The 24,112-nt window shown below is 34.9% G+C and overlaps 3 protein-coding genes across 3 annotated transcripts; 2 read left to right on the top strand and 1 right to left on the bottom strand.

Moving 5' to 3' along the window:
* The first annotated feature begins 1,094 nt into the window (after window positions 1–1,094).
* Window positions 1,095–8,933, top strand: LOC133316772 (1-aminocyclopropane-1-carboxylate oxidase homolog 1-like). Its single transcript, XM_061518553.1, has 3 exons — window positions 1,095–1,761; window positions 2,462–2,783; window positions 8,388–8,933. Exons 1-3 carry the CDS (start codon window positions 1,220–1,222, stop codon window positions 8,640–8,642), a joined length of 1,119 nt encoding a protein of 372 aa, XP_061374537.1. The 5' UTR covers window positions 1,095–1,219; the 3' UTR covers window positions 8,643–8,933.
* Window positions 8,934–10,110: 1,177 nt separating this feature from the next.
* Window positions 10,111–12,082, bottom strand: LOC133316773 (1-aminocyclopropane-1-carboxylate oxidase homolog 12-like). The gene is made up of 3 exons (XM_061518554.1): window positions 11,491–12,082; window positions 10,743–11,064; window positions 10,111–10,437 (listed from the first exon to the last, which is right to left on the bottom strand). Exons 1-3 carry the CDS (start codon window positions 12,063–12,065, stop codon window positions 10,174–10,176), a joined length of 1,161 nt encoding a protein of 386 aa, XP_061374538.1. The 5' UTR covers window positions 12,066–12,082; the 3' UTR covers window positions 10,111–10,173.
* Window positions 12,083–13,139: 1,057 nt separating this feature from the next.
* On the top strand, window positions 13,140–13,961 carry LOC133316757 (uncharacterized). The gene is made up of 2 exons (XM_061518533.1): window positions 13,140–13,373; window positions 13,446–13,961. Exons 1-2 carry the CDS (start codon window positions 13,140–13,142, stop codon window positions 13,959–13,961), a joined length of 750 nt encoding a protein of 249 aa, XP_061374517.1.
* The last annotated feature ends 10,151 nt before the right edge of the window (window positions 13,962–24,112 follow it).

The raw sequence follows: 24,112 nt of genomic DNA, 5'->3' as shown, positions 1-24,112 counted from the left end.
AAATATAAAGACTATTATAACCCTAAAATAAATTAAAATTATAAAAACACCATAATTTTCGTCTAAAACGACGTCGTATTGAACTTATTGCAGATAACTTATCCACAGTAACTGCAGAAAAAAACAAACACAATATTTTCGCACCACAAAAATCATATGAAATTAACATAAGGGAATCACTATGCTGAACTCCAATGAAACTGTCATTCGTCAAAAGCTTTAAAGAATGCATTAAAAATAGGGGAATATTAATCTCATGTTACATGAGATTAATTCTCTCATATTATAGAAAAAATCTAAGTAGAATTTACTATTAAAAAGCAAAAAAGAAAAAGAAAAAAGTGAGTGTACAATTTTTGAAGTGAAATAAAATGAGATAACTATCTCATATAAAATGAGAGTAGTATTTCCCTTAAAAATAATAAACATAAATCGTCGTTTCACGCGTGTAAATAAACTGTGCTAAAATAGTAGAGTTTCTCAATGAAGTTTTCCAATGAGCATTATTGATTTAAATGTTGCGTTTCAGCAAAAACATTAGAAGTTTAGCACAAGATATGACAAAATATTAAATAAATTAAAAGAAATTTAATAATATGAGATTAAAATTTTTAGGCCTTTTTAACTCTTCTCCTGTACAATCCAAGATATATTATCCCATGTACTGAATATATATATATATATATATATATATATATATATATATATTATCCCTGATATATAAAAATATATATTATCTCTTTTCATAAATAATTTATCAATTTAATGTGAATGAAAGAGTGTGCACTTTTAAGTTTAAGTCATGCATAATCTCTATTCATGATTAGTGCAAAAATTAGGGTGATGCATGATGCGTATCGTAACAATGTGTACACACTTTATGCACATCTTGCAAAGCGCAATTAGTAACATTTTTACTTAAATGATGGGCATGAAGTTAGTAGATAATTTATCAAAACAATTAAAAGGAATATGTCTTCCATGTGCATGCATCAAAAAGTGTTGAAAAGTCAATTTTTCATATAAAATATTTCGCAAGTAAACTATCTTTGGCTTCTTATGGAATAAAATACAAAATGTGCCAATTTTTTCCACATTGCCGGCTATTTCAGCGTTCTCCCTTCCCAAACTTTTCTTATCTTTTCAAGAGAGTATTATCATCAACGATTTCAGATTTGGTACACAGAGCACTGTATTTTCTGCTTGTATCTTTCCAAGTATGGTTAATCCAAGCACAAATGAGTTAGAGAGAGGTAATGATTCCACTTATGACAGGATGGCTGAAGTTAAAGCATTTGATGATTCAAAAGTTGGTGTAAAGGGCCTCTTAGATTCAGGGGTAACAAAGATCCCACGCATGTTCTATTCTGTTGACAAGTTGGATCTCACTGAGACCTCAAAAAGTGACTCAAAGTTCACTGTCCCAATCATAGACCTTCAAGACATACACAAAAACTCATCTCTTCATGTTGAAGTACTTGACAAGATTCGAAGTGCATGCAAGGAGTGGGGATTTTTCCAAGTAATCAATCATGGTATTTCAGTACATGTTTTGGATGAGATGATCAATGGAATCCGTAGGTTTCATGAACAAGATGCTGAGGTAAGGAAACAATTTTATTCCCGGGATTACAAAAAGAAAGTCAGATATTTCTGCAATGGTAGCTTGTTCAGAGATAAGGCTGCTGATTGGAGGGACACAATTGCATTTTTTGTAAGTCCAAATCCTCCCAATTCAGAAGAAATACCAGCAGTATGCAGGTAATGTTGTTAATACTAATTTTGCTGCTAACAGTATAGTGGATCTTTTCTTAATCAAATTTGAAGAACTCCAAGATTTTTTTTTTTTTTTTTTTTTTTTAAAAAACATGAGGAATAATAAAGGCGAAATGAGCTTAAGTGAAGAGAGGCAAATTTATGCTAAAACTACCTTTCTCCTGAGTTTGGATAAGGTAACACAAAGGTTCACCACTGCCCTTGATAATACTTTGCCGATTTAATAGGGTGGCTTCTACAAGGTCATAGTATTTATTATCGGGAATAGCTCATGTGTAAATTTCATTGCGTAAATTATCATGTGTAAATTTTCTATCTATCTCACTTTTCATAGATATATCTATGTAGTGATTTGAAAAAATTATGGTCCTTAGTTTTTCTCAGCTGTTTTTCTCATATAAGCAATAAAGTCAGTTGTGGAGGGCAAGCCTTCATGCAGCAATAAAGTTGCTTTTCGTGACTAGAAAGTCACGGATTCGAGTTTAAGAATCAGTCTCTTTACAAACATACAAAGATAAGATTATATACAATCGACCCTCACCTCTCCCTCTCGTACTCGTAAGTCTGGGGCCCTTGTGCACTGGGGTGTGCCCTTTGGACCTTATTACTTGTGCATTTCACTTGCATACCTTATCAAATTTGGACCTTTTCTTTTGTATTTGATGAAATAATTCGGTGTTTGTAGAGACATTGTGATGGAATATTCGAAGAAAGTAAGGATGTTGGGATTTACATTGTTTGAGCTGTTGTCTGAGGCACTTGGCCTTAATCCTTCTTACCTCAAAGAATTTGACTGTGTTGAAGGACAATTTCTTATGGGTCACTACTATCCAGCATGCCCTGAACCTGAGTTAACTATGGGAGCTACGAAGCACACAGATGGTGACTTCATGACAATCCTTCTGCAAGACCAGATGGGTGGTCTTCAAGTTCTTCATGAGAATCAATGGGTTGATATTCATCCAGTGCATGGTTCACTTGTTGTAAACATTGGTGATCTTCTGCAGGTTAGTACTGTAAGCACATATATAGTAATCATATTTCACTTTTTTCTTGTAATATTCTTAGTTTTGATTGTTTTCTTTGTAACAAAGCATTATGCGAAAATAATTACATCAATGGAATAGGATTGTCAATCCATAAACTGCAAAATTCAACAGAAAAGGACTTGAAAAGAGTAATCAGAAAATATTATTATAATTGTGTGTATAATCTGTACAAAGGGGTCTCTATTTATAGAGAATGAAAACCCTAATACTTGACCTAATGGGCTTGGCCCAATACAAAAAAAATACTAATAATAATAAAATAACCAATATTTACAACACTCCCCCTCAAGCTGAGGAATAGATGTTTATCATTCCCAGCTTGCTAGTAAGTTCTTGAAATCTGTCTGGAGGAAGTCCCTTTGTCAATAGATCAGCCAATTGACGTCCAGTGGGAATGTATGGAGTGGTAATCAACCCGCTATCAAGTTTCTCTTTGATGAAATGGCGGTCGACCTCAATATGTTTAGTTCGATCATGTTGAATCGGATTATGAGCTATACAAATAGCAGACTTATTGTCACATAGCAGCTTCATAGGTCCCTCACATTTTATTTTGAGATCATCAAGTATAATTTTCAGCCACAGTAACTCACAAATGCCTTGAGCCATAGCTCGAAATTCAGCTTCTGCACTTGATCTGGCAACCACATCTTGTTTCTTACTTCTCCATGTCACCAAGTTACCACAGAGAAACATGCAATAACCAGTGGTAGAACGACGGTCAGTCACGGATCCAGCATAATCTGCATCAGTGTAGACTTCTAAAGAGAGATTGCCATCACGTCGGAACAACAATCCTTTACCAGGAGTAGCTTTAAGATACTACAGAATTCTCTCTACTGCCTGCATGTGTTTCTCCTTTGGATCGTGCATAAACTGACTGACAACACTAACAGCATAAGCTAGGTATGGTCTAGTATGAGCCAGATATATCAATTTTCCAACTAGCCGTTGATATTGTCCTTTATCAACTGGAGGACTCTCCTCTTCAAAGCCTATCTTGTGATTCTGCTCAATAGGAGTATTAGAGGGTTTACACCCGAGCTTCCCTGCTTCTTTGAGAAGATCCAAAACATATTTCCTCTGACTGATAAAAATTCCTTTGCTTGAATGAGCTACTTCTATCCCTAGGAAATATCTCAGTTTCCCAAGGTCTTTGACTTCGAACTCAGAGGCAAGCCCTGTCTGCAGAATCTGTCTCTCCACAAAATCATCACCTGTGATAATAATATCATCAACATATACAAGGAGCACAGTAAGCTTCCCATTTTGGGAGTGCTTGAAGAAAAGAGTGTGATCTCCTTGACTCTGTCTATATCCTAAGGTTATCATAACCTTAGTAAACCTTCCAAACCAAGCACGAGGTGACTGCTTCAATCCATACAAGGCCTTTTTTAATCGACAAACTTTATTTTCCCCTTCACAGAATCAAAACCAGGCGGGATTTCCATGTAGACTTCTTCTTCTAACTCACCATTGAGGAAAGCATTTTTCACATCAAATTGATTTATATCCCAATTATAATGGGCAGCAAGGGACAACAAGATTCTCACTGTATTCATCTTTGCAACTGGAGCAAAGGTTTCTTCATAATCAATGCCATAGGTTTGAGTGTAACCTTTGGCGACTAATCGAGCCTTGTATCTCTCAAGAGTGCCATCAGAATTATATTTCAGAGCATAAACCCATCTGCACTCTACTGCTTTCTTTCCGTTGGGTCTATCAATAATCTCCCATGTTTTATTTTTCTCCAACGCATTCATCTCCTCTTGCATGGCTTGAGCCCAATTCCCATCTTTCAAAGCTTCATGTACTGATTTTGGGATTGAAGTAGAATTTAGTGCTGAAACAAAGCTTTTGTGCTGCACAGAAAGATTAGCAGAGGAAACAAAATGAGAGATAAGGTATTGAGTACAAGAGGGACATGAAGAACAAGATTTCTTGGAACAAGATCTTTTTCCTTTTCTTAAAGCAATGGGTAAATCATCAGAAGCAATAGTAATGGGTAAGTCATCAGAAGTATTAACATCATGATCGGAAATATGAGATTCAGGACTTACCAGTGGTTCAGACGATTGAGGTTGCTGTTGAGGCAATGTGGGCTGTTTTCTTCTTTGATATACCAATTCAGGTGTTACAATCTTCCGTATCTCTGGTGTACTTGATGTATCAGTCATAGGAGGATCAGTCACAGGAGGATCAGACATAGACACATTAGGAACAGGAACAAGAGGACGAGACACTGACACAGGTGAAGGAGTAGACACTGAAGATTCAAAGAAGGAAGGTGATGAGTCTTCTGGTGAATTATTCTCCCCCTGAAGATGAGGACCTTGGAAAAAGGACTCAGATTCCTGAAATGTAACATCCATAGAAACAAAAAATTTCCGACTTCCAGGGTGATAGCACTTGTAGCCCTTCTTATCAGGAGCATATCCAAGGAAGACACATTTAAGAGCCCTAGGATCTAACTTACTGCGATGCTGTTTATGAACATGAACAAAGACAACACACCCAAACACTCGAGGAGGAAGACTTTGCAAAGTTGGAATAGAAGGGAAAAAAGAAGTCATTGAGTGAATAGGACTTACATGATCGAGGACCCGAGTGGGTAGACGATTGATCAAGAATGCTGCAGTAAGAATAACATCTCCCCAATAGTATTTGGGTACATGTGTCTGAAACATTAATGCACGAGCCACTTCAAGAAGGTGACGATTTTTTCTTTCAGCAACCCCATTCTGTTGAGGGGTGTCAACACAAGTAAGTTCATGAATCATACCGCAATTTCGTATAAATTGGGAAAAACTGTGATTAACATATTCAGTACCATTATCTGTCCTTAGTCTCTTGATTTTTCTACCAAATTGGGTCTCAACCGTTTTATAAAATTGAAAGAACAGTTGTGGTACCTCAGACTTTTCACGCATTAAGTAAACCCAAGTTACACGAGTGCAATCATCAATAAAAGAAACAAACCATCTATTTCCAGAAGCATGAGAGACTTTAGAAGGACCCCAAACATCAGAATGAATAAGATCAAAAGGTTCAACACTCTTAGTACTACTAGAAGGAAAAGACACACGATGATGCTTAGCAAACTCACAAACATCACAATGAAAAGACTCAACAGGCTTAGACAAAAACAATGACGGAAATAAAGATTTGAGTAAACCAAATGGAGGATGTCCCAAGCGCTTATGATGAAGCCAAATCAAAGAATCAGCAGTTGATTGACCATGGGACATCAAGATGTGATCTGTTACTTTATTTGCGGGAGATTGTGACACCAGATAGTACAGCCCACCTTGCTCTTTAGCACTACCAATCGTCTTCCCCGAGGCGAGATCCTGAAAAACACAATGGGTAGGGAAGAAGGTCACAGTACAATTCAAATCTTTTGTAATTTTATGAATAGAAAGAAGATTCGTGGAGAGTTTAGGAACATGAAGAGCATCTTTAAGATGTAAGGACTGCTGTAAGTTTATGTCACCAGAACCCGCAACTGATGTATGTGAGCCATCAGCTATGGCTATTGTATGAGTTCCAATGGTAGGATGATAAGAAGTAAAAGAGTCAGCACAACAAGCCATATGATCAGTAGCACCAGAATCAACAACCCAAGAATGTTTAAAATCATTACATGAAGAAAGGAAAGAATGAGTTTTGGAGCTCATACCAGTCATAGACAAAGCACTAGTATCAGATGGCTTACTCATATAATCAAGGATGGTTCAGAGCCGTTCCAACTCATCTGGACAAAATGCAGGTTGGGTCTCATTAGGTGCAAGGGTTATTTCAGAGGAAGTAAAATGCGCTCGACCACGCATCCTTGCCATCTTTTCTAAGACAGTTTGCTTTCCATGAAGGCGAAAGCATAAATCCTTGATATGACCTGTTCTTTTACAATAAGAACACCATCGATCATCTCTCTTAGGTGTAGAAGATGCACTATCATAGAACTTTGTAAAGGAACTCCTTTGAGAAGATGGTACAAAAAACAGTCAACTAAAAAGGCTCCGAGAAGCCAAAAATTCGAAAAAAAATACCAAACGACGTTCAATCAAAGGGAAGAGCACAGATCCAGAACGAGAATGAAGAGACGATCAGAACGGTGTTGGCCGGAGCTCAAAAAGGTGGTCCACGCGCCTCCACGCGCCGGTGGAGTTGACTGCGAGTGGGCCTCACTCGCCGGGAAGGTGGTGGCGCGTGACAGCGCGTGCGGTGGTCGCCGGAGCTGATTTTTCTGCAGCGCGGTCGTCTGACGGTCGCGATCCTGTCTGTGGTCGGTCAAAGTTGAAAAACGGCCGGAAAACGACCAAGACGCGAAGAGAAGGATTCTGCCTTGTTTGCGTTGTTTGAGCGTTTGATGAACAGTGGTGTGGCTGATGAACAGTGAGGGAAAAACAAAAAGATCTGATCTTGTTACTGAGTAATGAAGAAAAAAAAAGAGAAACAGTGATCTCTCGGTCCAAGAGGTCCCTGGAAAATTTTTCCGGTGGCGGCTGATGGCAGCGAGAGACGAAAAAAAGAATAGAAAGGTTTCGTAAGTGCGGAAGCAAAGCCCTCAAGATCGAGAGCTCTGATACCAACTTGAAAAGAGTAATCAGAAAATATTATTATAATTGTGTGTATAATCTGTACAAAGGGGTCTCTATTTATAGAGAATGAAAACCCTAATACTTGACCTAATGGGCTTGGCCCAATACAAAAAAAAATACTAATAATAATAAAATAACCAATATTTACAACAAAAGACAATAAAGGAAACCTTGTAATTGAATAAAAATAGACCATGCCCCTTCATACTGACCATATGTTATTGATTAGATTTTAAACATTGCACCATCCCTTTATCAAATTTTCCATACCAAGTTATCTGCTTCAACGTTTCTGCTGTTACTTACATCAAAGCCACGCGGTTTATTCATGTTCTTAGCATCCATTTCCCTTTATCTTCTGTATGATAACATGTGGCTTCCTTATTCTATTTCAAAGTCCTTTTTTCTACAAAATTGTCATTGCCATCTATATTTCCTTTGAATTACAACATTAAATTGGAAATGTTTTAAAGGATATGATGCAACATCATAGCGACCTAAAATATTTTCAGTACTTCTAGTACTTACTGTTAATTATCAAGATACAAGAGGTATTGATTGTAATCTTTGATAATTAACATGGTATCAGAGCTTCGTGTCCCGAGTTCGATCCTCGCTGCCTCCCACTTTCTTTCAAGTGAAATTTCTTTGTTCGCATATGTAGGTGGGCCTGTGCATTGTCCACCCTTCAAGTCCAATGAGCTCTCGTGTGAGGGAGCGTGTTGAGATATATAAAAACATTAATGTAGCCTCACCCAACAGCTTAAGCATTAATGGTTTTATATATCTCAACACTTACCATTAAGTAATGCATTATAATTACCAGCTTGAATGTCATGTTTTATTCTTGATGGTTTGGTGTTCCTGCCATCTATTGTTGTTATGATTTATCAAAAATAAAATCGCTGACATTCAGAACTTTTCATAATTATATTTATGAATCTCCTTTTTTCTATTGCAGTTTATAACAAATGACAAGTTCATCAGTGTTTATCACCGGGTCTTATCGAGGCATATAGGCCCTAGAATTTCTGTTGCAAGCTTCTTTTTGGACACATCATCAGAGGCTTCATCGAAGGTTATTGGTCCAATAAAGGAATTGTTATCTGAAGAAAACCCGCCTATCTATAAGGATGTTACTATGAAAGATGCCAGGGCACATTATCTTGAAAAGGGTCTTGATGGGAACTCGTCCTTGCAGTCTTTCAGATTGTAAAGTTAATATTGAGAATTAGATTGGAGCACTCTTGATTCTTTGGGAGTTGACTCCAACATCTGGTGAATTTTAAATAAACATTAGGAAGTTCTAGAGACAGAACAAGGTAAAGGCACCCTTAAATATTTGAACTATACTGGAGTAAATCTTCTAGTTTCTGTATTATGATAATAAAATATAGATTATTGATTATATTATTCTCATAATACATAAGAATTTATTTTATGTAATCCTATCATGAAAGAGTGGTTGGAGCAACCTCCAACTTCAACCTTTTGTGATATTGCTGGGTATCATGCGGGGCTGTGGGAGTTTTCTGTAATCACTATTTAGTTTTTATAATGTAATCAACAACATAGAAAAGATTAAGCAACCTTAAAATGTTGACAAACTTTCATATCAAAATGGAGGGAAATGTGGGGGTCTCTGACCAAGTAGAGCAATTGCTTGATGAATCTGAAGTTGGTGTGAAGGGAATTGTTGATTCTGGTTTATCTTATGTCCCAAGGATTTTCATTCATTGGCACTTGGCAACATAAACTCTGCAAATCTTCCTCTTCTTCTTTCCTTTACATAAATCTTAGGATTTTAGTCATAGACTTGAGAGTTCTATTTGAAGACAAAGCTATGAGGTTATTGCCAGTTCGTTCAAATTATCAATCATAGGATTGTATGGAGTGTGGAGTTTTCATAACCAGGAATATGAAGAGAAGAAACAATTCTATTTGCGCGGTATGAAGAGTACTTTGCACTCATTAGGTATTTAGGTATAATCAACATACAAAATCCATAGCTGGTGGTTAGTAGTACTTGTTTTACTATATTTCAAGTTGTGCCAATGATGTAGGATCCATGACTCCATGTCATTTAGCTTACTAAATTACATAGTATTACTATGCAAACCCCATTCAACAATGTTCTCATAATTTGCAAATACTACTAATGTTAATAGGAGTTACAGCAATGTTAGCCTGAATTTCTGTAATTGAAATTATCGAATCTTGTGCTAACAAACACTGAAATAGTATAGGGAATTTAAAGACCGTCCATAGAGAACGGTTAATTTGGTTTCTTTTTATCCTATATCAAATTCTTGAATATCAAAGAATCAAGCTTTCAAACTAAAGAAAAGACTAAATGAATTGAGGTTTTAATTAGACTTGTATTTAATAAAAGTAACAGAGATATCTATTCAACAAATACAACAATTATAAGGTAATAGGGATGTTTTGCCTTACTGGTTAAGGCTCTTAGAACAATTTAGCCATCAATAAATTAGTTAACCAACAATCAATTTTCAATGATAAGAAGTCCAAATGATCATATATAAAGTTCAGAGTTTCTACCCGATGCTTGATTGATTTGTACAGTATATACTAATTGCAGTTTGAGGGTGAAGTTATTGCAAAGAAATAAAATAAAAATTTCAGATTCATTCAACCAATTCAAAGATTTACAAACAGGACATGTGAGATTTCTCATAATAACAACTTTCAAGCTCCACTTGAAGGTGCTTACTTCCAAGATTATCCTAATGGTTAGACAGCCTGAAACGTTCAAGTGTAGAGGTACCATTTATCCCTTTGGCAAAGAAGTGTGCCAAAAAGTCTTGTATTGTGATTTCCTTGTAAACTGAAGGATTCTCCTTTGTCAGCAACTCACTTATAGGTCCATATAGTCTTGAAGTCTCAGGTTGAAGACGCTGCCTAAAAAAGCTTGCAACAGAAACTCTTGGACCTAATTTTTGGGCCAGAACTCTGTGGTGGACACTGATAAACTTATCATTGGTGATTAGCTGCAAAAACAGATTGAGAAAACTCAGTATTGTTTCTTCCAATAAAATTACAAATAGCTTATTTTGCCTTGGGAGTTTGAGCTCTACTAAGATAACTAGTTCTTAATTCATGGCCACTTTTTGATATGATAATTGCTCCCATAAAAATTTGAATATAACATAAAAGAGTTCTTATTTATTAATGTCAGAATTTTAATGACACATGTTAACTAGTTTTAAGATACCTACTAAGATAACTAGTTCTAAAAACTTGAAAGATTGTTTTATAATTTATATAAATAACTCCCCAAAAAAATTGAACTTACTTGCATCAAGTCACCAATGTTAATGACCAAAGCACCAGGAATGGGGGTGACATCAACCCACTGGTTTTCATGCAAGACTTGGAGGCCACCAAGTTGGTCTTGTAAGAGAACAGTGAGAAAGCTACTGTCAGAATGACCATTGGTGCCCATAGTCAGTTCTGGCTCAGGGCAAGGTGGGTAATAATGGCCAAGAATGAAAAGTCCCTCTGCACAATATATGTCCTTGAGGTAACTTGGATTGAGGCCTAATGCTTCAGAAAGCAACTCAAACAGAATTGTCCCTAGTCCCTTGACATAGTTTGAGTACCTATTTGTGATATCTCTGCAAGCAGTAGAACATTAGAAAAGTAAATAATTCTTCTTTCTTTAACACTTCTCATATTCTTTCACAACCCTATAGGATTAGAAGTTTATCCTTTTTTTAGTTTTTTTAAGTAAATATTTAGAGATTTGAGGGACACTGCGTTGGTTATTCATTCACCAATATAGGATTAATAAAAAAGGGAAACTATTATCTGGGTTTATACTAATAGTCTTATCTTGAATTTGCAAGAGACTAATTACATGAATTGAATGTGTAGTATTAAAATCACATGGATAAGATTAATGACAAACACAAAATTATACACAAATTGTGCCGAAATTTTGTTAACTGAGAGGTAGCCAAATTCATCAGTAGATCTTTTACCTAAGGAACTAAACAAGATTTTCTATTTAACCACTAACATGCTGGATTCTATAAACATACCTGCAAACATCAGGAAGTTCTTCAGGATTAGGAGGCTGAGGAGCCATTATAAAAGAAAGGGTGTCCCTCCAAGTTGCTGCTGGTGATGCATACAAATCAAAATTGGTAATATAATATACCTTTTTGGTCAAATCACGCGTATAGAATTCTTTCTTCACTTCAGTGTCCTGCTCATGAAATCTGCACACCCCATCAAGCATGCCATCTAAAACACTGGATGGAACACCATGATTGACCACTTGAAAGAACCCCCATTTCTCACATGCATATTTGACTCTCTCTATAATCTTATTGCGTGAACTAGTGTCTGCAAGTAGATCTCCCAAGTCTATGACAGGAATATTAAGCTTGGTGTCAAGGGAAGAAGAAGAAGGAGAAGAAGAGGAGGAAGATTTGTTGAGTTTATGCTGCTCATGAATGAATATCCTTGGGATTTTAGATAAACCAGCATCAACAAGTCCCTTCACACCTGCTTTTGATTCATCAAAAGCCTTCAGTTCTGCATACCTATCAAAGAATGATTCATGATTTGCTTCAACTTGACCTGCATCAGTGGTCACCATGTTTACCTCCATTTCCAATAATCACAAGGTTTTCTTTACTCAAAAGTATAATCTCACCAATCTTTAGAAACACAATATAAATACTAAACTCTGCTTTGGAAACTTTGACCATGTTAACAACTGTACAAGTGTGTGTGTGTCTGGTTCTGTAGATCGGATTTGTCACAAGATATTGTTTTATAATAATGGTAAAGAACCAATTCAACCCAAAAATGTGAGGTTATATTAATGATTTTATATATTTTTAATATGTTTTCTCACACGAAAGCTCACTGGACTTGAAGGGTGGACAATGCACATGCCCACCTACCCTGTGTTAATAAATTTCACAAGAGAAAGTGGAGGGTGATGAGGATCGAACCCGAGACATGAGACTCTGATACTTCGTAAAGAACCAATTCAACCCAAAACTTTAACCTTAATATATTGAGTGAAGTTACATTAATGATTTTATATATTTCTAACAATAATCAAATGATATGATGTTTCACTAGATAATATACTTTTGATATTTTAGTTGGAGCAAAATCCGCATGCAACCTAAGCAAACTTCACTTGCAACATAAGAATTTTGGTGTCAGGTTATTTTATATCCATACGAGTTACATTCTTAGGTGATCCTATTTATATTTAATGATTCTAATTTATTAGATATATGAGTTGTTAAATGTAAATAAATCAATGGCTAAAATTTGGTTTAAAATTGTTGAAAGTATGCCTACAAAAGCTGCAAAGTGGGATGTTTAATCTAGACTTTAGGAGTTTGTTATTTCTGTTTTAGTATTTGAAATCTGATATGTTGCTGATTCTATTTTTTAAGATTAGGATGTTATTAGTAATGCCTACAAATAAGGAAATATCTAATTTGTTCAGTTAGATTTTAACTCTATTTAAAGAGTTATTCAAAAAAAGTTAATTGTATTCTCTACACAACACTTTCAACCCTATTTTCCTCTTCTTCTTACTTTTCTTAAAACAACAAATTGGTATCAAAGAGCTACTATTCCTAGGGATCTGTGAGACTGAGTGACAAGCCCAACCACAATTCCTAAACACAAACCCAAACACACACAAAACCATTTCAGAATGAATTTAGAAGGTTCATCCATTTCAATTGCGCTTCCAGTATTTGATGGTCAAAATTATCACCTCTGGGCTGTTAGAATGGAAGCCTATTTTGATGCAAGTGACCTTTGGGAAGCTGTTGAACAAGAATACGAAATTCCAACCCTTCCTAATAATCCTACTATGGCTCAAATCAGAAACCACAAAGAGAAGAAGCAGAGAAAATCAAAAGCAAGAGCGACCTTATTTGCTTCTGTATCACCCACTATTTTCACCAGAATAATGACATTGAAAACAGCCCACGAGATTTGAGATTTTTTGAAGCAGGAGTACGAGGGAAATGAGAAGGTTAAAGGGATGCAAGTGTTGAATCTGATTCGAGAATTTGAGATGCAAAGGATGAAGGAATCAGAAACAATTCAGGAATACTCCAACAGGCTTCTTGGTATAGTCAACAATGTAAGACTTCTTGGTACTGATTTTTCAGATTCTAGAATTGTTCAAAAAATTTTAGTTACAATTCCTGAAAAGTTTGAAGCCACAATTGCATCTCTGGAGAACTCAAAGGATATGTCAAGTATTTCCTTGGCAGAACTATTAAATGCTTTGCAGGCACAGGAACAGAGAAGAAAAACGAGACAAGAAGATGAGGTACAAGGTGCTTTTCATATAAAAACACAAAACTCAGAAGGAGGCAAAGATAAGAATAACAACAAATGGAAGAGTGAGAGGGGCGAAGGCTCCAACAAGCAGCAATACGAGACTTTCCCACCTTGTCCACACTGCAAAAAAAACAAATCACCCTCAAAGAAAATGTTGGTGGAGGCCAGATGTCGAGTGTAGAAAATGTGGCAATATGGGACATGTAGAGTGGATCTGCAAGTCTAAACTGGAAGAGGCAAAGGTGTCCACAGATGAGCAAGATGAACAACTCTTTGTTGCAACATGCTTTGCTACAAGCAACAGTTCCAGTGATTCATGGTTAATAGACAGCGGCTGCACAAACCATATGACCAATGACAAAAAGTTGTTTATTGAGCTTGACAACACCATTGTTTCCAAAGTAAAAATTGGAAATGGTGATTTCATTTCAGTCAAGGGAAAAGGGACAGTTGCTATTGAAAGCTTAACAGGTTTGAAACATGTTTCTGATGTCTTATATGTGCCTGACATAGATCAAAATCTGTTTAGTGTTGCGCAGCTTGTTGAAAAAGGCTTTAAAGTCATATTTGAAGACAAATGGTGCTTGATCAAAGATACAGAAGGAAGAGATATATTTAAGGTGAAAATGAAAGCTAAAAGCTATGCTCTTAATATGATGGAAGAGGAGCAATTAGCTTTTTCAAGTACTGTCAGCAACACTAAATTATGGCACAAGAGGCTTGGACATTTCCATCTTGCTGGACTTCTATACATGCAGAAACATGCCTTGGTGAAAGGTGTGTCATTGATTGAAGACAAGATGGATGATTGTGAGGCTTGTCAATATGGCAAGCAAGTCAGAAAATCATTTCCTCAAACAGCATGGAGAGCAACACAAAAACTGCAGCTGATACATACAGAAGTTGGAGGACCTCAGAGAACATCATCTTTAAATGGTAATACATATTATATTATATTTATTGATGACTATACTAGATTTTGTTGGATTTATTTCTTTAAGTCCAAATCTGAGGTTGCTAACATTTTCTGGAAATATAAAGCATTGGTGGAAAATCAAAGTAATTACAAATTGAAGACAATAAGGTCAGATAATGGGAAAGAATATACAAATGATGTTTTTGACAAATTTTGTGAAGAGTCTGGAATTGAGCACCAACTTACAACACCTTATACCCCACAACAGAACAGTGTAAGTGAGAGAAAGAATAGAAGCATTATGGAGATGACAAGGTGCATGCTACATGAAAAGGAGCTGCCAAAAAAATTGTGGGCAGAGGCTGCAAACACTGCAGTTTTCTTGCTAAATAGACTCTCTACAAGAGTTCTGCAGAAAAAAACTCCATTTGAAGCCTGGTTTGGCTACAAACCAGATTTACAAAATTTACAAATTTTTTGGTTGTGTTTGTTTTTCTTTTGTTCCACAGGTTAAAAGTACAAACTTGATAAAAAGGCAGAACCTGGAGTTTTCATTGGATACAGCAGTACTTCCAAAGCTTATAGAATTTTCCAACCACAAAATGGAAAAATTCTTGTAAGTAGAGATGTCAAATTCATGGAAGACAAACAATGGAAATGGGAGGAGACAATAAATGAGTTGCCAAAAATTCCACAATACTTTGATGATGATATAGATGATATTCCAGTCAGAGGTACAAGACCGCTATCTGAAATTTATGAAAGGAGTAATGTAGCTGTTCTAGAACCTGCAGATTTCAAAGAAGTAGGGAAGGATGACAAGTGGATAGATGCTATGAAGGAAGAGCTAAAGATGATCGAGAAAATGACACGTGGGAGTTAGTGGACAGACCTCAACACAAGTAGCCTGTAGGTGTCAAATGGGTTTATAGAACCAAACTTAATGCAGATGGTTCTATAAATAAATACAAGGCTAGGTTGGTGGTGAAGGGATATGCTCAGATGTTTGGAGTAGATTTTTCAGAAACATTTGCTCCAGTTGCACGCCTTGATACAATCAGAATGCTGCTTGCCTTGACTGCACATAAGGGATGGAAAGTTTACCATTTAGATGTAAAGTCTGCCTTCTTAAATGGTTATTTACAGGAGGAGATATTTGTGGAGCAACCAGAGGGATTTCTAGTCAAGGGACAGGAAGATAAGGTCTACAAGCTAAAAAAGGCTTTGTATGGTCTTAAACAGGCCCCCAGGGCCTGGTACAACAGAATAGATGATCATCTTCAAAATCTTGGATTCATCAAAAGTCCAAACGATGCAACATTATATGTGAAGCTGTCAGATGCTAATTTAATTACAGTTTCAATTTATGTTGATGATATGCTTGTAACAGGAAATGATGAAAAGCTAATACAGGAGTTTAAAGCTGAAATGCTTCAAGTGTTTGAAATGACAGACCTTGGCTTGATGACCTTTTTCTTGGGAATAGAGGTGAAGCAAGATCATGATGGAGTCTTTATAAGCCAAAAGAAGTATGCAAGGGAAATACTAAAAAAAATTCATATGAAGGACTGCAAAAGCACTTCTACTCCAATGGACCACAAGGAGAAATTTAGCAAGGATGATGGAGCTGATAAAGTTGATGAACATCATTACAGAAGTCTAATTGGTTGCATAATGTACCTTACTGCAACCAGGCCTGACATTGTATTTGCAGTAAGTATACTTTCAAGGTTCATGCATTGTGCTAGTGAAGTGCATTTTCAAGCCGCCAAAAGGATTGTGAGATATATTAAGGGCACTATAGATTATGGTGTTAAGTATTATCACTTTCAGAATTTTAAGCTTCTTGGATATTCTGATAGTGGTTGGGGAGGCTCAATTGATGACATGAGAAGCACAACTGGTTATTGTTTCAGTTTTAGATCAGGAGTTTTTTCATGGTGTTCAAAAAAACAAGATGTTGTAACTCAAAGCACTGTAGAGGCAGAATATGTGGCAGCCACTGCGGCTGTGAATCAAGCAATTTGGCTGAGAAATGTACTTGCTGATTTACATATGGAGCAAAATGAGCCAACACAAATCTTTGTTGATAATCAAGCCGCTATTTCAATTTCAAATAATCATGTTTTTCATGGCAAGACTAAGCATTTTAAGATCAAGTTGTTTTTCTTAAGAGAAGTGCAGAAAGAAGGTGAAGTCAAGCTACTGTATTGCAAATCTGAAGATCAAAGTGCAGATATTTTAACAAAAGCTCTCCCAAAAGCCAGATTTGAAGCTTTGAGATTTAAACTAAGTGTTTGCAGCTATTAAGGCAAGGAGGAGATTTGTTGAAAGTATGCCTACAAAAGCTGCAAAGTGGGATGTTTAATCTAGACTTTAGGAGTTTGTTATTTCTGTTTTAGTATTTGAAATCTGATATGTTGCTGATTCTATTTTTTAAGATTAGGATGTTATTAGTCATGCCTACAAATAAGGAAATATCTGATTTGTTCAGTTAGATTTTAACTCTATTTAAAGAGTTATTCAATAAAAGTTAATTGTATTCTCTGCACAACACTTTCAACCCTATTTTCCTCTTCTTCTTACTTTTCTTAAACAACAAAAATAATAACCTGCTCAAGAATTTTGAATTCTTATACTTTACTTGAAGAGAGTTTTACCTAAACCTCATTCAGTCCAAGCAATTTGTCTCACAAATATACTTTAGTCAAAGACTGAGAAGTAAAGTCCATTGCAATTGCTTGGTGAGGATTAAATTTGAATCATTTGATATTATCATTTAACTTCACCCTTTAATTGACCCTACACATTTTATTTGGAAAGGCCAATTTTGAGAGCCACTGCCGGCATGTGATGCCATAACATGTGTGACAAGGAATTGGGCTAGTTTCAATTTTATTCCATGGATTAGCCTAGAAAGACACCAGCTACCCCTAGCAGTGCACCTAGAGTACCACCAAACAACCATGAATCCATGATTCTGCTTGCTACAGTAGAACACGAATTAGGCTTTTTGATCCATGCAATGAAAAATTAAAAATATTTTATCCATTTAATTCTTCTGGAAAATTATTTATCAATCTAAGTCATGCATTCTGACAATATGCATTCAAGTCATACATCACTTCCATGTGTAGTTTATACAAAATTAAGTGTGCGCCTGCCATGTGTCGCGAATGCAAGAAGCGCATTGAGAGAGTGCACCGCTTGAATGTGCATAAGTGATGTTTGTCTTGTAAAACGCAGCATGTGGCAGATATATGCTAACTTTTGCACAAGTCGCACATGTGGATGATACGTGACTTGAACATGCACACCTTTTATATACGTCTCACTCACATTAAATTGATAAATAATTTGTCGAAAGAATTAAATAGGTAAAATATTTCTGATTTTACATTGTATAGGTAAAAAAACCCATAAAACTAGACTGGGATGAGGAGGAGAAGAAAGGAACTAAGAAATCTTCAAAGTTCAAACTTATTTATACGCAGATAGGTACACACAACCACCTTGAAAGGGCCAATATCTCATTATCAATTTTAGGAATTTATTAGGGGGAATGCTACTCTCATTTTACATGAGAGTAGTTCTCTCATGTTATAGAGAGAAATCATGTGAGACTCAATATTAAAGGATAAAAAAAGAAAGAAGAAGAAGAAGAGTGAGTGAGATTTTCGAAGTGAGATAATATGAGATAATTACCTCATGTAAAATAAGAGTAGTATTTTCTATTTATTATTCATTGACAAATTTTGTAAATGCATTTCTTAAAACAAGATAAATCAAAGAACGAAACTTCAAGAAAGCTGACCCAAATATGTTTGCTATTCATTCATGGTAGGCCATAGTGTTTTTGCTTTCAATCTCCAATGATTCAGTAGTTTCAAGTCGTGTTGAAAATAAATATCTTGTATAACTTGGGACCAGTCTACGGGTTTATTAATTATACATCCATACTATCACATTTATTATAGTGTGATTTTTTCAAGACCATTTTCTCCATGTTTGAACTCAAGACCTTCAATTAAAGGGAACAAACTATTTACCATTTTGAACAATGATGATTGGTTGGAGCCATCTTTCTCAGTTCTCTTCTTTATTGTATCATATTTATTTCTTTGTAAATTGATTTAAATAGCTTGCTTTTTTCAGTAAAAGTTGGTAACAACATAGCCTATGCTTGTATGCAAATGTTGATCTCTTTACTAATTTCTCAGGAATTAATCATGTAACTACATTTTTTTTATGTTGAAACATCTAGGGGTGTACAAAAAAACTAGTTCAGTTGTTCTGCCCTTGATCTGACCTTGACCTGATCCATAAATACCTATTTTTTTTTAGCTGGGTATAAATACTGACCCACTTTTATTTGGTTCAGTTTTAGACTTGACTTGTTTTAATAATGACCCATTGATCCAAAACTTGACCTACACCCATTATGTGAAAAAAAAGAAAAAAAAATTATGTCAAAATTTTTTACGAAAAATATTTCCATCAAAATTTTCCGCAAAATTTTTTGACGAAATTTTTTTCATCAAATTTGTGACTAAAAACATTTCTGTAAAAAAATTTGACGGAAAGCTTTTTTGTCAATTTTTTTTTACGGAATCTAAATTTCGTTAAAATAGTTCACAAAAAAGCGTATCCATCAAAAATTTCGACGTAACACATTTACATTGAAATTTTTGGACAGAAGAAAATTTCATCACAATTCTTTACAGAATTCAAATTTCGGCGAAAGTTTTTGACGAAAACATTTTTGTTAAACTTTTTGACAAAAAAAAAAAAATTTCGTCGAAATTTTTAGCGAAACAAATTTTCATCGAAAATTTTCGACTAAAGATTTTAGTTAAGTTTTTTGATAAAAAACATTTCCATCAAAATTTTCAACGGAACATATTTCTGTAAAAAATTTTCGTAGGAATTTTTGACAAAAAATATTTCGATAAAAAAATTTGACGGAAAAAATATTCTGTCAAAATTCTTTAGAGAATCTAAATTTCGTCAAAAGTTTCGAATGAAATATTTCCCTCAAAACAATTTCCGTCAAAATTTTCGCCAGAACACATTCCCATCGAAATTTTGAGCGAAAAATATTTCGTCAAAATTTTGATGGAATTCTTTTTTCGTTTAAAACATTTGATGTAGGAAATCATTTTCGTCAAAACTTTTAACAGAAACTAAATTTCGATAGAAAATTTATTTTTGTAAAAAATTTCATTAGAGAAAAAATTTCTTCGCTTTTCGACAAAAAAATTTTCGACGAAAAAATAATTTTGTGACGAAATTTTCGTCGTTTGCAACGTAGAAATTTCATCGAAAATATGATATTTTTTAGTATTGTGAAAAGTAGATAAATAATTTTGTTAGAAATGTTAAATTTAATTTAGTTTGTAAAATATAATAATTATATTAATTTAAAAAAAGAATAAAATGGTAAAAATATCTCATTAACCTTCCATTTTTCTCCCTTGCTATTTTTTTAATTCCAAAACAAGGGAAGAGAATACCCTTCAATTTTCTTCCCTTCCTTCAATTCCCCTCCCTCCCCCTTGAATCCCCTTCCTTCCTTTCCCCTCCCCTCCAAACTCCCAATCAAAGCCTTAAATTTTCTATTTTCTTTGTAGTTGATAACTAAAATTATATATGTACAATCATATTAGCCAAGAGTTGCCTTAAACTAATTGAACTTTCCCTAATAATAATTGTATAATTTGGGTTTGAATTTATGAATTTTGTATCAGTAGACATTATGTAATTTTATAATATATCATTGTTAAAATTAGTGATTTGTGTTATCAAAAAAAAAAAAAAAAAAATTAGTGATTTGTCATCTTAAGATGGGAAGTGCATTCTCTCATCCTTTACTTTTCATTAATTTTCACTAATTCTGGTTCATATGTGCAGGGGCTTAAAATTACATTCCTTTATTTATTCAACAAATATCAAATTTATTATAAAATTTATATATTTAAAAAAAAATTAAATTACATGAGTTTAAAAATAAATCAATAACTATAAAAAAAATCAAATTAAAAACATGTTTTGAAACCAAGTCAAAAACGGATCAGGTCGGATTTGACCATCTTCAGAAACCAAGTCAGGTCAGATCCGACCCGATTCTGAACTAGTTCAAAAAAATTCAAACTAAGTTAGACTTGATTTGGATCAAATTAAAGTGGATCAGATCAAATACCTAACCTATAAAAACTAAGTTGGGTCGAGTCAGCACAAAAATCTGACCCAACCTGACCCATGCACACCTTACAAACATCATATGTATTTTATGTGAATGACAGGTTCCGTTCACTGTATTAGAACTGTTTTGACGAATGAGTCTCGAGGAAGATCACTTATTATGGTAAATTTGTTAAATTATTATGTTTTCAATGATTTCATGTAAAATTAAGGGAAATAATAGCTTTGATGCCTCCCAAAATCGGCACTGCAACTTAGGAGTGTTTTTTTTTTTTTTTTTTTTGGAAACAAAGGAAACAATCAACTTAGGAGTGTTAATGTCATAGGCTCATAGCTACTGCAATATGAACTAACCTTTATTGCAGTAAATGAGAATGATATATTAATATCTTAGGAAAATATCTTTACTAGTCCAGTAGCATTAAAGACCGATAGCACTAAAAACTCAATGCATTACCTATTAAAGTTAAAAAAATTCACCTAACTTTTTTTATGATTAATGTCACATAAATATTATTTATTTCCCCTTTCAGTTAAAAAGAAACTATTAGAGAAGTACGGAATAGATACTATTTAATTTTATTTTAGGGCTATGATCAATTTTTTGTGTGTGTATGAAATTTCTATTTAGCCCGATTATTCTGTGAAGGACCTTTAGGGTTATGATCAGCTTCTAATATCACAAAGATCGAAAGTTTTGATATTGACAATGAGATAATTGAAGAACTATCCAGGCTTAGTGTCATGTACATTAAAATAAGAGTTTAAATTCTATCATGTTCTAGGAAATAAAATTATCTTTTACATATATTTAAAAGTGTGTGGGACCTAATTTTTCTCTTTCTCTCTTCTGCTTACATTACCTCATATGAACTACACACTTTTATGTGTGTATAGAAGATAATTTTATTTCTTACAATATCAAAAACTTTAAACTAAGGTTGTTGAATCTCAATACGTATCGTGTATTGTTTGGCCAGTGTTTTGTAGGGGTGTTAATGGGCCGAATCGAGCCGGGCTTTGGTCTTAAAATGTTAAGCCTGTGTTTAAATTATGTCAACCTGACCAAGCCTGTTACCTATTATGAATATATTATCGGCCTGTGGTCTAGTTTTTTTACAAAAAAATAAAAGTCCGATTTAGCCTGTTTAACAAAGAGTAATACAACAAAAATTTATCCAAACAGAATATACAATCAATAGGACTAGAAATTCTATAAATATTCATAAATTCAATGTATATCCAAACAACATAATATAGAACAAAATCATTCAAAAATTCTGTTTAACCAATAAAATGGGATGAAATGGATTGAGAGACAGACGGCCATTACAAGTAGTATAAAAAATAAAATTAAAAATAAAAATTAATATACTAGGCCAGCCTAAGAGGCTTTAAGGCCGAGCTTTTGAATTGGAGCCTGTGGCCTTTTTATTAAACAAGCTTTTAAACAAGTCCAAACCTGGTTTTTATAACTAATTTTATGCATGTAAGCTCAGGCCTTCACGAGCTGAGCCAAAGGCCCCTGATTCGTTTATCACCCCTAGTGTTTTGTATCGTGTATCATGAATCGTATCGAATCATAAGATACAAAAATATAATAAAAAATAATTTAAACATATAATATAATTAATATCATATAAATCCAAATTTCAAAAAGGATCTAATAAACAAAATACATAAGTAACTAAAGTATAAATCAGTTATTCTCCTACTCATCAATCATTAAGATTAATATTAGAGTAAACACCCTTTTTGGTCCCTAGCAATATTAGCGAAATCTATTTTAGTCCCTGGCAATAAAAAAGTACCAGATTGGTCCCTAAAGTTATGAAAAAGGGCCACGTTAGTCCTTCTGTCAACTCCTCTGTCATGGTCAAACTAACGGTGCCCATGTGGCACGTTATCTGCTGACGCGGACTCTACGGTGGAAAGCTGGACGACGACGTTTTGAATCAAAAGGATTGCAAAGCTTTCCATGGAAAGCACGACGTCGTTTTACTTGAATCCAATTAATTGATAAAACCCAAATAATGAACCCTAAAATTGAAAAAAACCCAAATGCCTTCAATCGAACCCTAAACCGGAAACTCCATCCCCCAAATTGATGAGCAAATCTGTAAACAACAAAATGCCCCCAGAATGTTTGCACTTTGATGATTGAAACTCGACGAATAACATTCAGCCATCAACCAGATTTCTGGGCGTGGGAGAAGATAGTGTTTCTTCTAGCATGGGGGGGGGTCAAGTGAGAGTAAATCAATGGGGGGAAGAACAATGGCAAGGACCACTGGTTGGAGGTGCAAATGTGGGAGACAAAGTATTGTCTATACCTCCAAAACTGAGAGGAACCCAAACATGGCTTTCCTTGGGTGTCCTAATTTCAAGGTACGAATTTGTAATCTGCCCCTTTATTGAGTTGGAACACTTGCTAACCATGGTGTTTATTTTTTGCAGGAGAAGAAGCCCTATTGTGTTTTTTTAGATGGGTAGATGACATGTGTAATGAACCCATGGAACTGGAAGAAGCAAGAATTCACACTGTGGAGTTGGATGTTGCTGAAATTAACTTCAAGTTGAAGTATGTGGAGATGATGATGAGAGAGCAAGATGTGAAGATTACTGAGCAAGGAATGAAGCTTCATCAGCATGATAGAAAACTGAATGATGTATACCTGAAGTTGGTGGGGGAGTTACATAGGATGGACAAAAAAATTAGGACAGTTGATAGGTCAGCTAGGGTCTTAGGTGCTTGTGTTGTTGTGATAATGATCTGTATGTTTGTTGTTAGTGTGGTAAAAGTGAAAACAAGTGACCCAAATGTATTTTTCCTTCAGTGAATTGTAATGAGTACTCCTTCTTTATGTTATTCAAATTATGTGTTAGTTCCAATTTGTTTGTGTGTATTATCATATGGCCTAATTAGATTGCTACTGATAGAGATGCATAACTCATGAACTGCACATACAGAAGTTGCATACTGATATGCATAATGTTGTTACCGATTGCAAAACACGAGGGCCATTTAGGTCCCTGGCAATGTTACTTGAGGCACATTATGGTCCCTGACAAAATGCACAGTGGACTTAATGGTCCCTAACTTATTGCATAGTTAGGCATGAATGAATAAGCCATGTACAGATATAGATGCATAAATCATGAAATTGCTGTTATAGAAGTTCCATATTTAAAAGGGCCATATTTGTGCACCAGCG

Source organism: Gastrolobium bilobum, unplaced genomic scaffold (assembly GCF_033153095.1).
Source record: "Gastrolobium bilobum isolate Gb01-03AN ecotype WA unplaced genomic scaffold, APGP_CSIRO_Gbil_v1 utg2798, whole genome shotgun sequence".
Classification (NCBI taxonomy): Eukaryota; Viridiplantae; Streptophyta; class Magnoliopsida; order Fabales; family Fabaceae; genus Gastrolobium; species Gastrolobium bilobum.
The sequence above is the reverse complement of the archived record's forward strand: the minus strand, read 5'-3'. Positions and strand labels throughout refer to the sequence as shown.

Excerpts from the sequence above, each read along its gene's own strand:
- LOC133316772 (XM_061518553.1), top strand. The coding sequence starts at position 1,220 with ATGGTTAATCCAAGCACAAATGAGTTAGAGAGAGGTAATGATTCCACT. Across the intron at positions 1,762-2,461 it reads GAAATACCAGCAGTATGCAG|AGACATTGTGATGGAATATT; the intron begins GTAATGTTGTTA and ends CGGTGTTTGTAG. Across the intron at positions 2,784-8,387 it reads ACATTGGTGATCTTCTGCAG|TTTATAACAAATGACAAGTT; the intron begins GTTAGTACTGTA and ends TTTCTATTGCAG.
- LOC133316773 (XM_061518554.1), bottom strand. The coding sequence starts at position 12,065 with ATGGAGGTAAACATGGTGACCACTGATGCAGGTCAAGTTGAAGCAAAT. Across the intron at positions 11,065-11,490 it reads GAACTTCCTGATGTTTGCAG|AGATATCACAAATAGGTACT; the intron begins GTATGTTTATAG and ends TACTGCTTGCAG. Across the intron at positions 10,438-10,742 it reads ACATTGGTGACTTGATGCAA|CTAATCACCAATGATAAGTT; the intron begins GTAAGTTCAATT and ends CTGTTTTTGCAG.
- LOC133316757 (XM_061518533.1), top strand. The coding sequence starts at position 13,140 with ATGAATTTAGAAGGTTCATCCATTTCAATTGCGCTTCCAGTATTTGAT. Across the intron at positions 13,374-13,445 it reads GAGCGACCTTATTTGCTTCT|GAGTACGAGGGAAATGAGAA; the intron begins GTATCACCCACT and ends TTTTTGAAGCAG.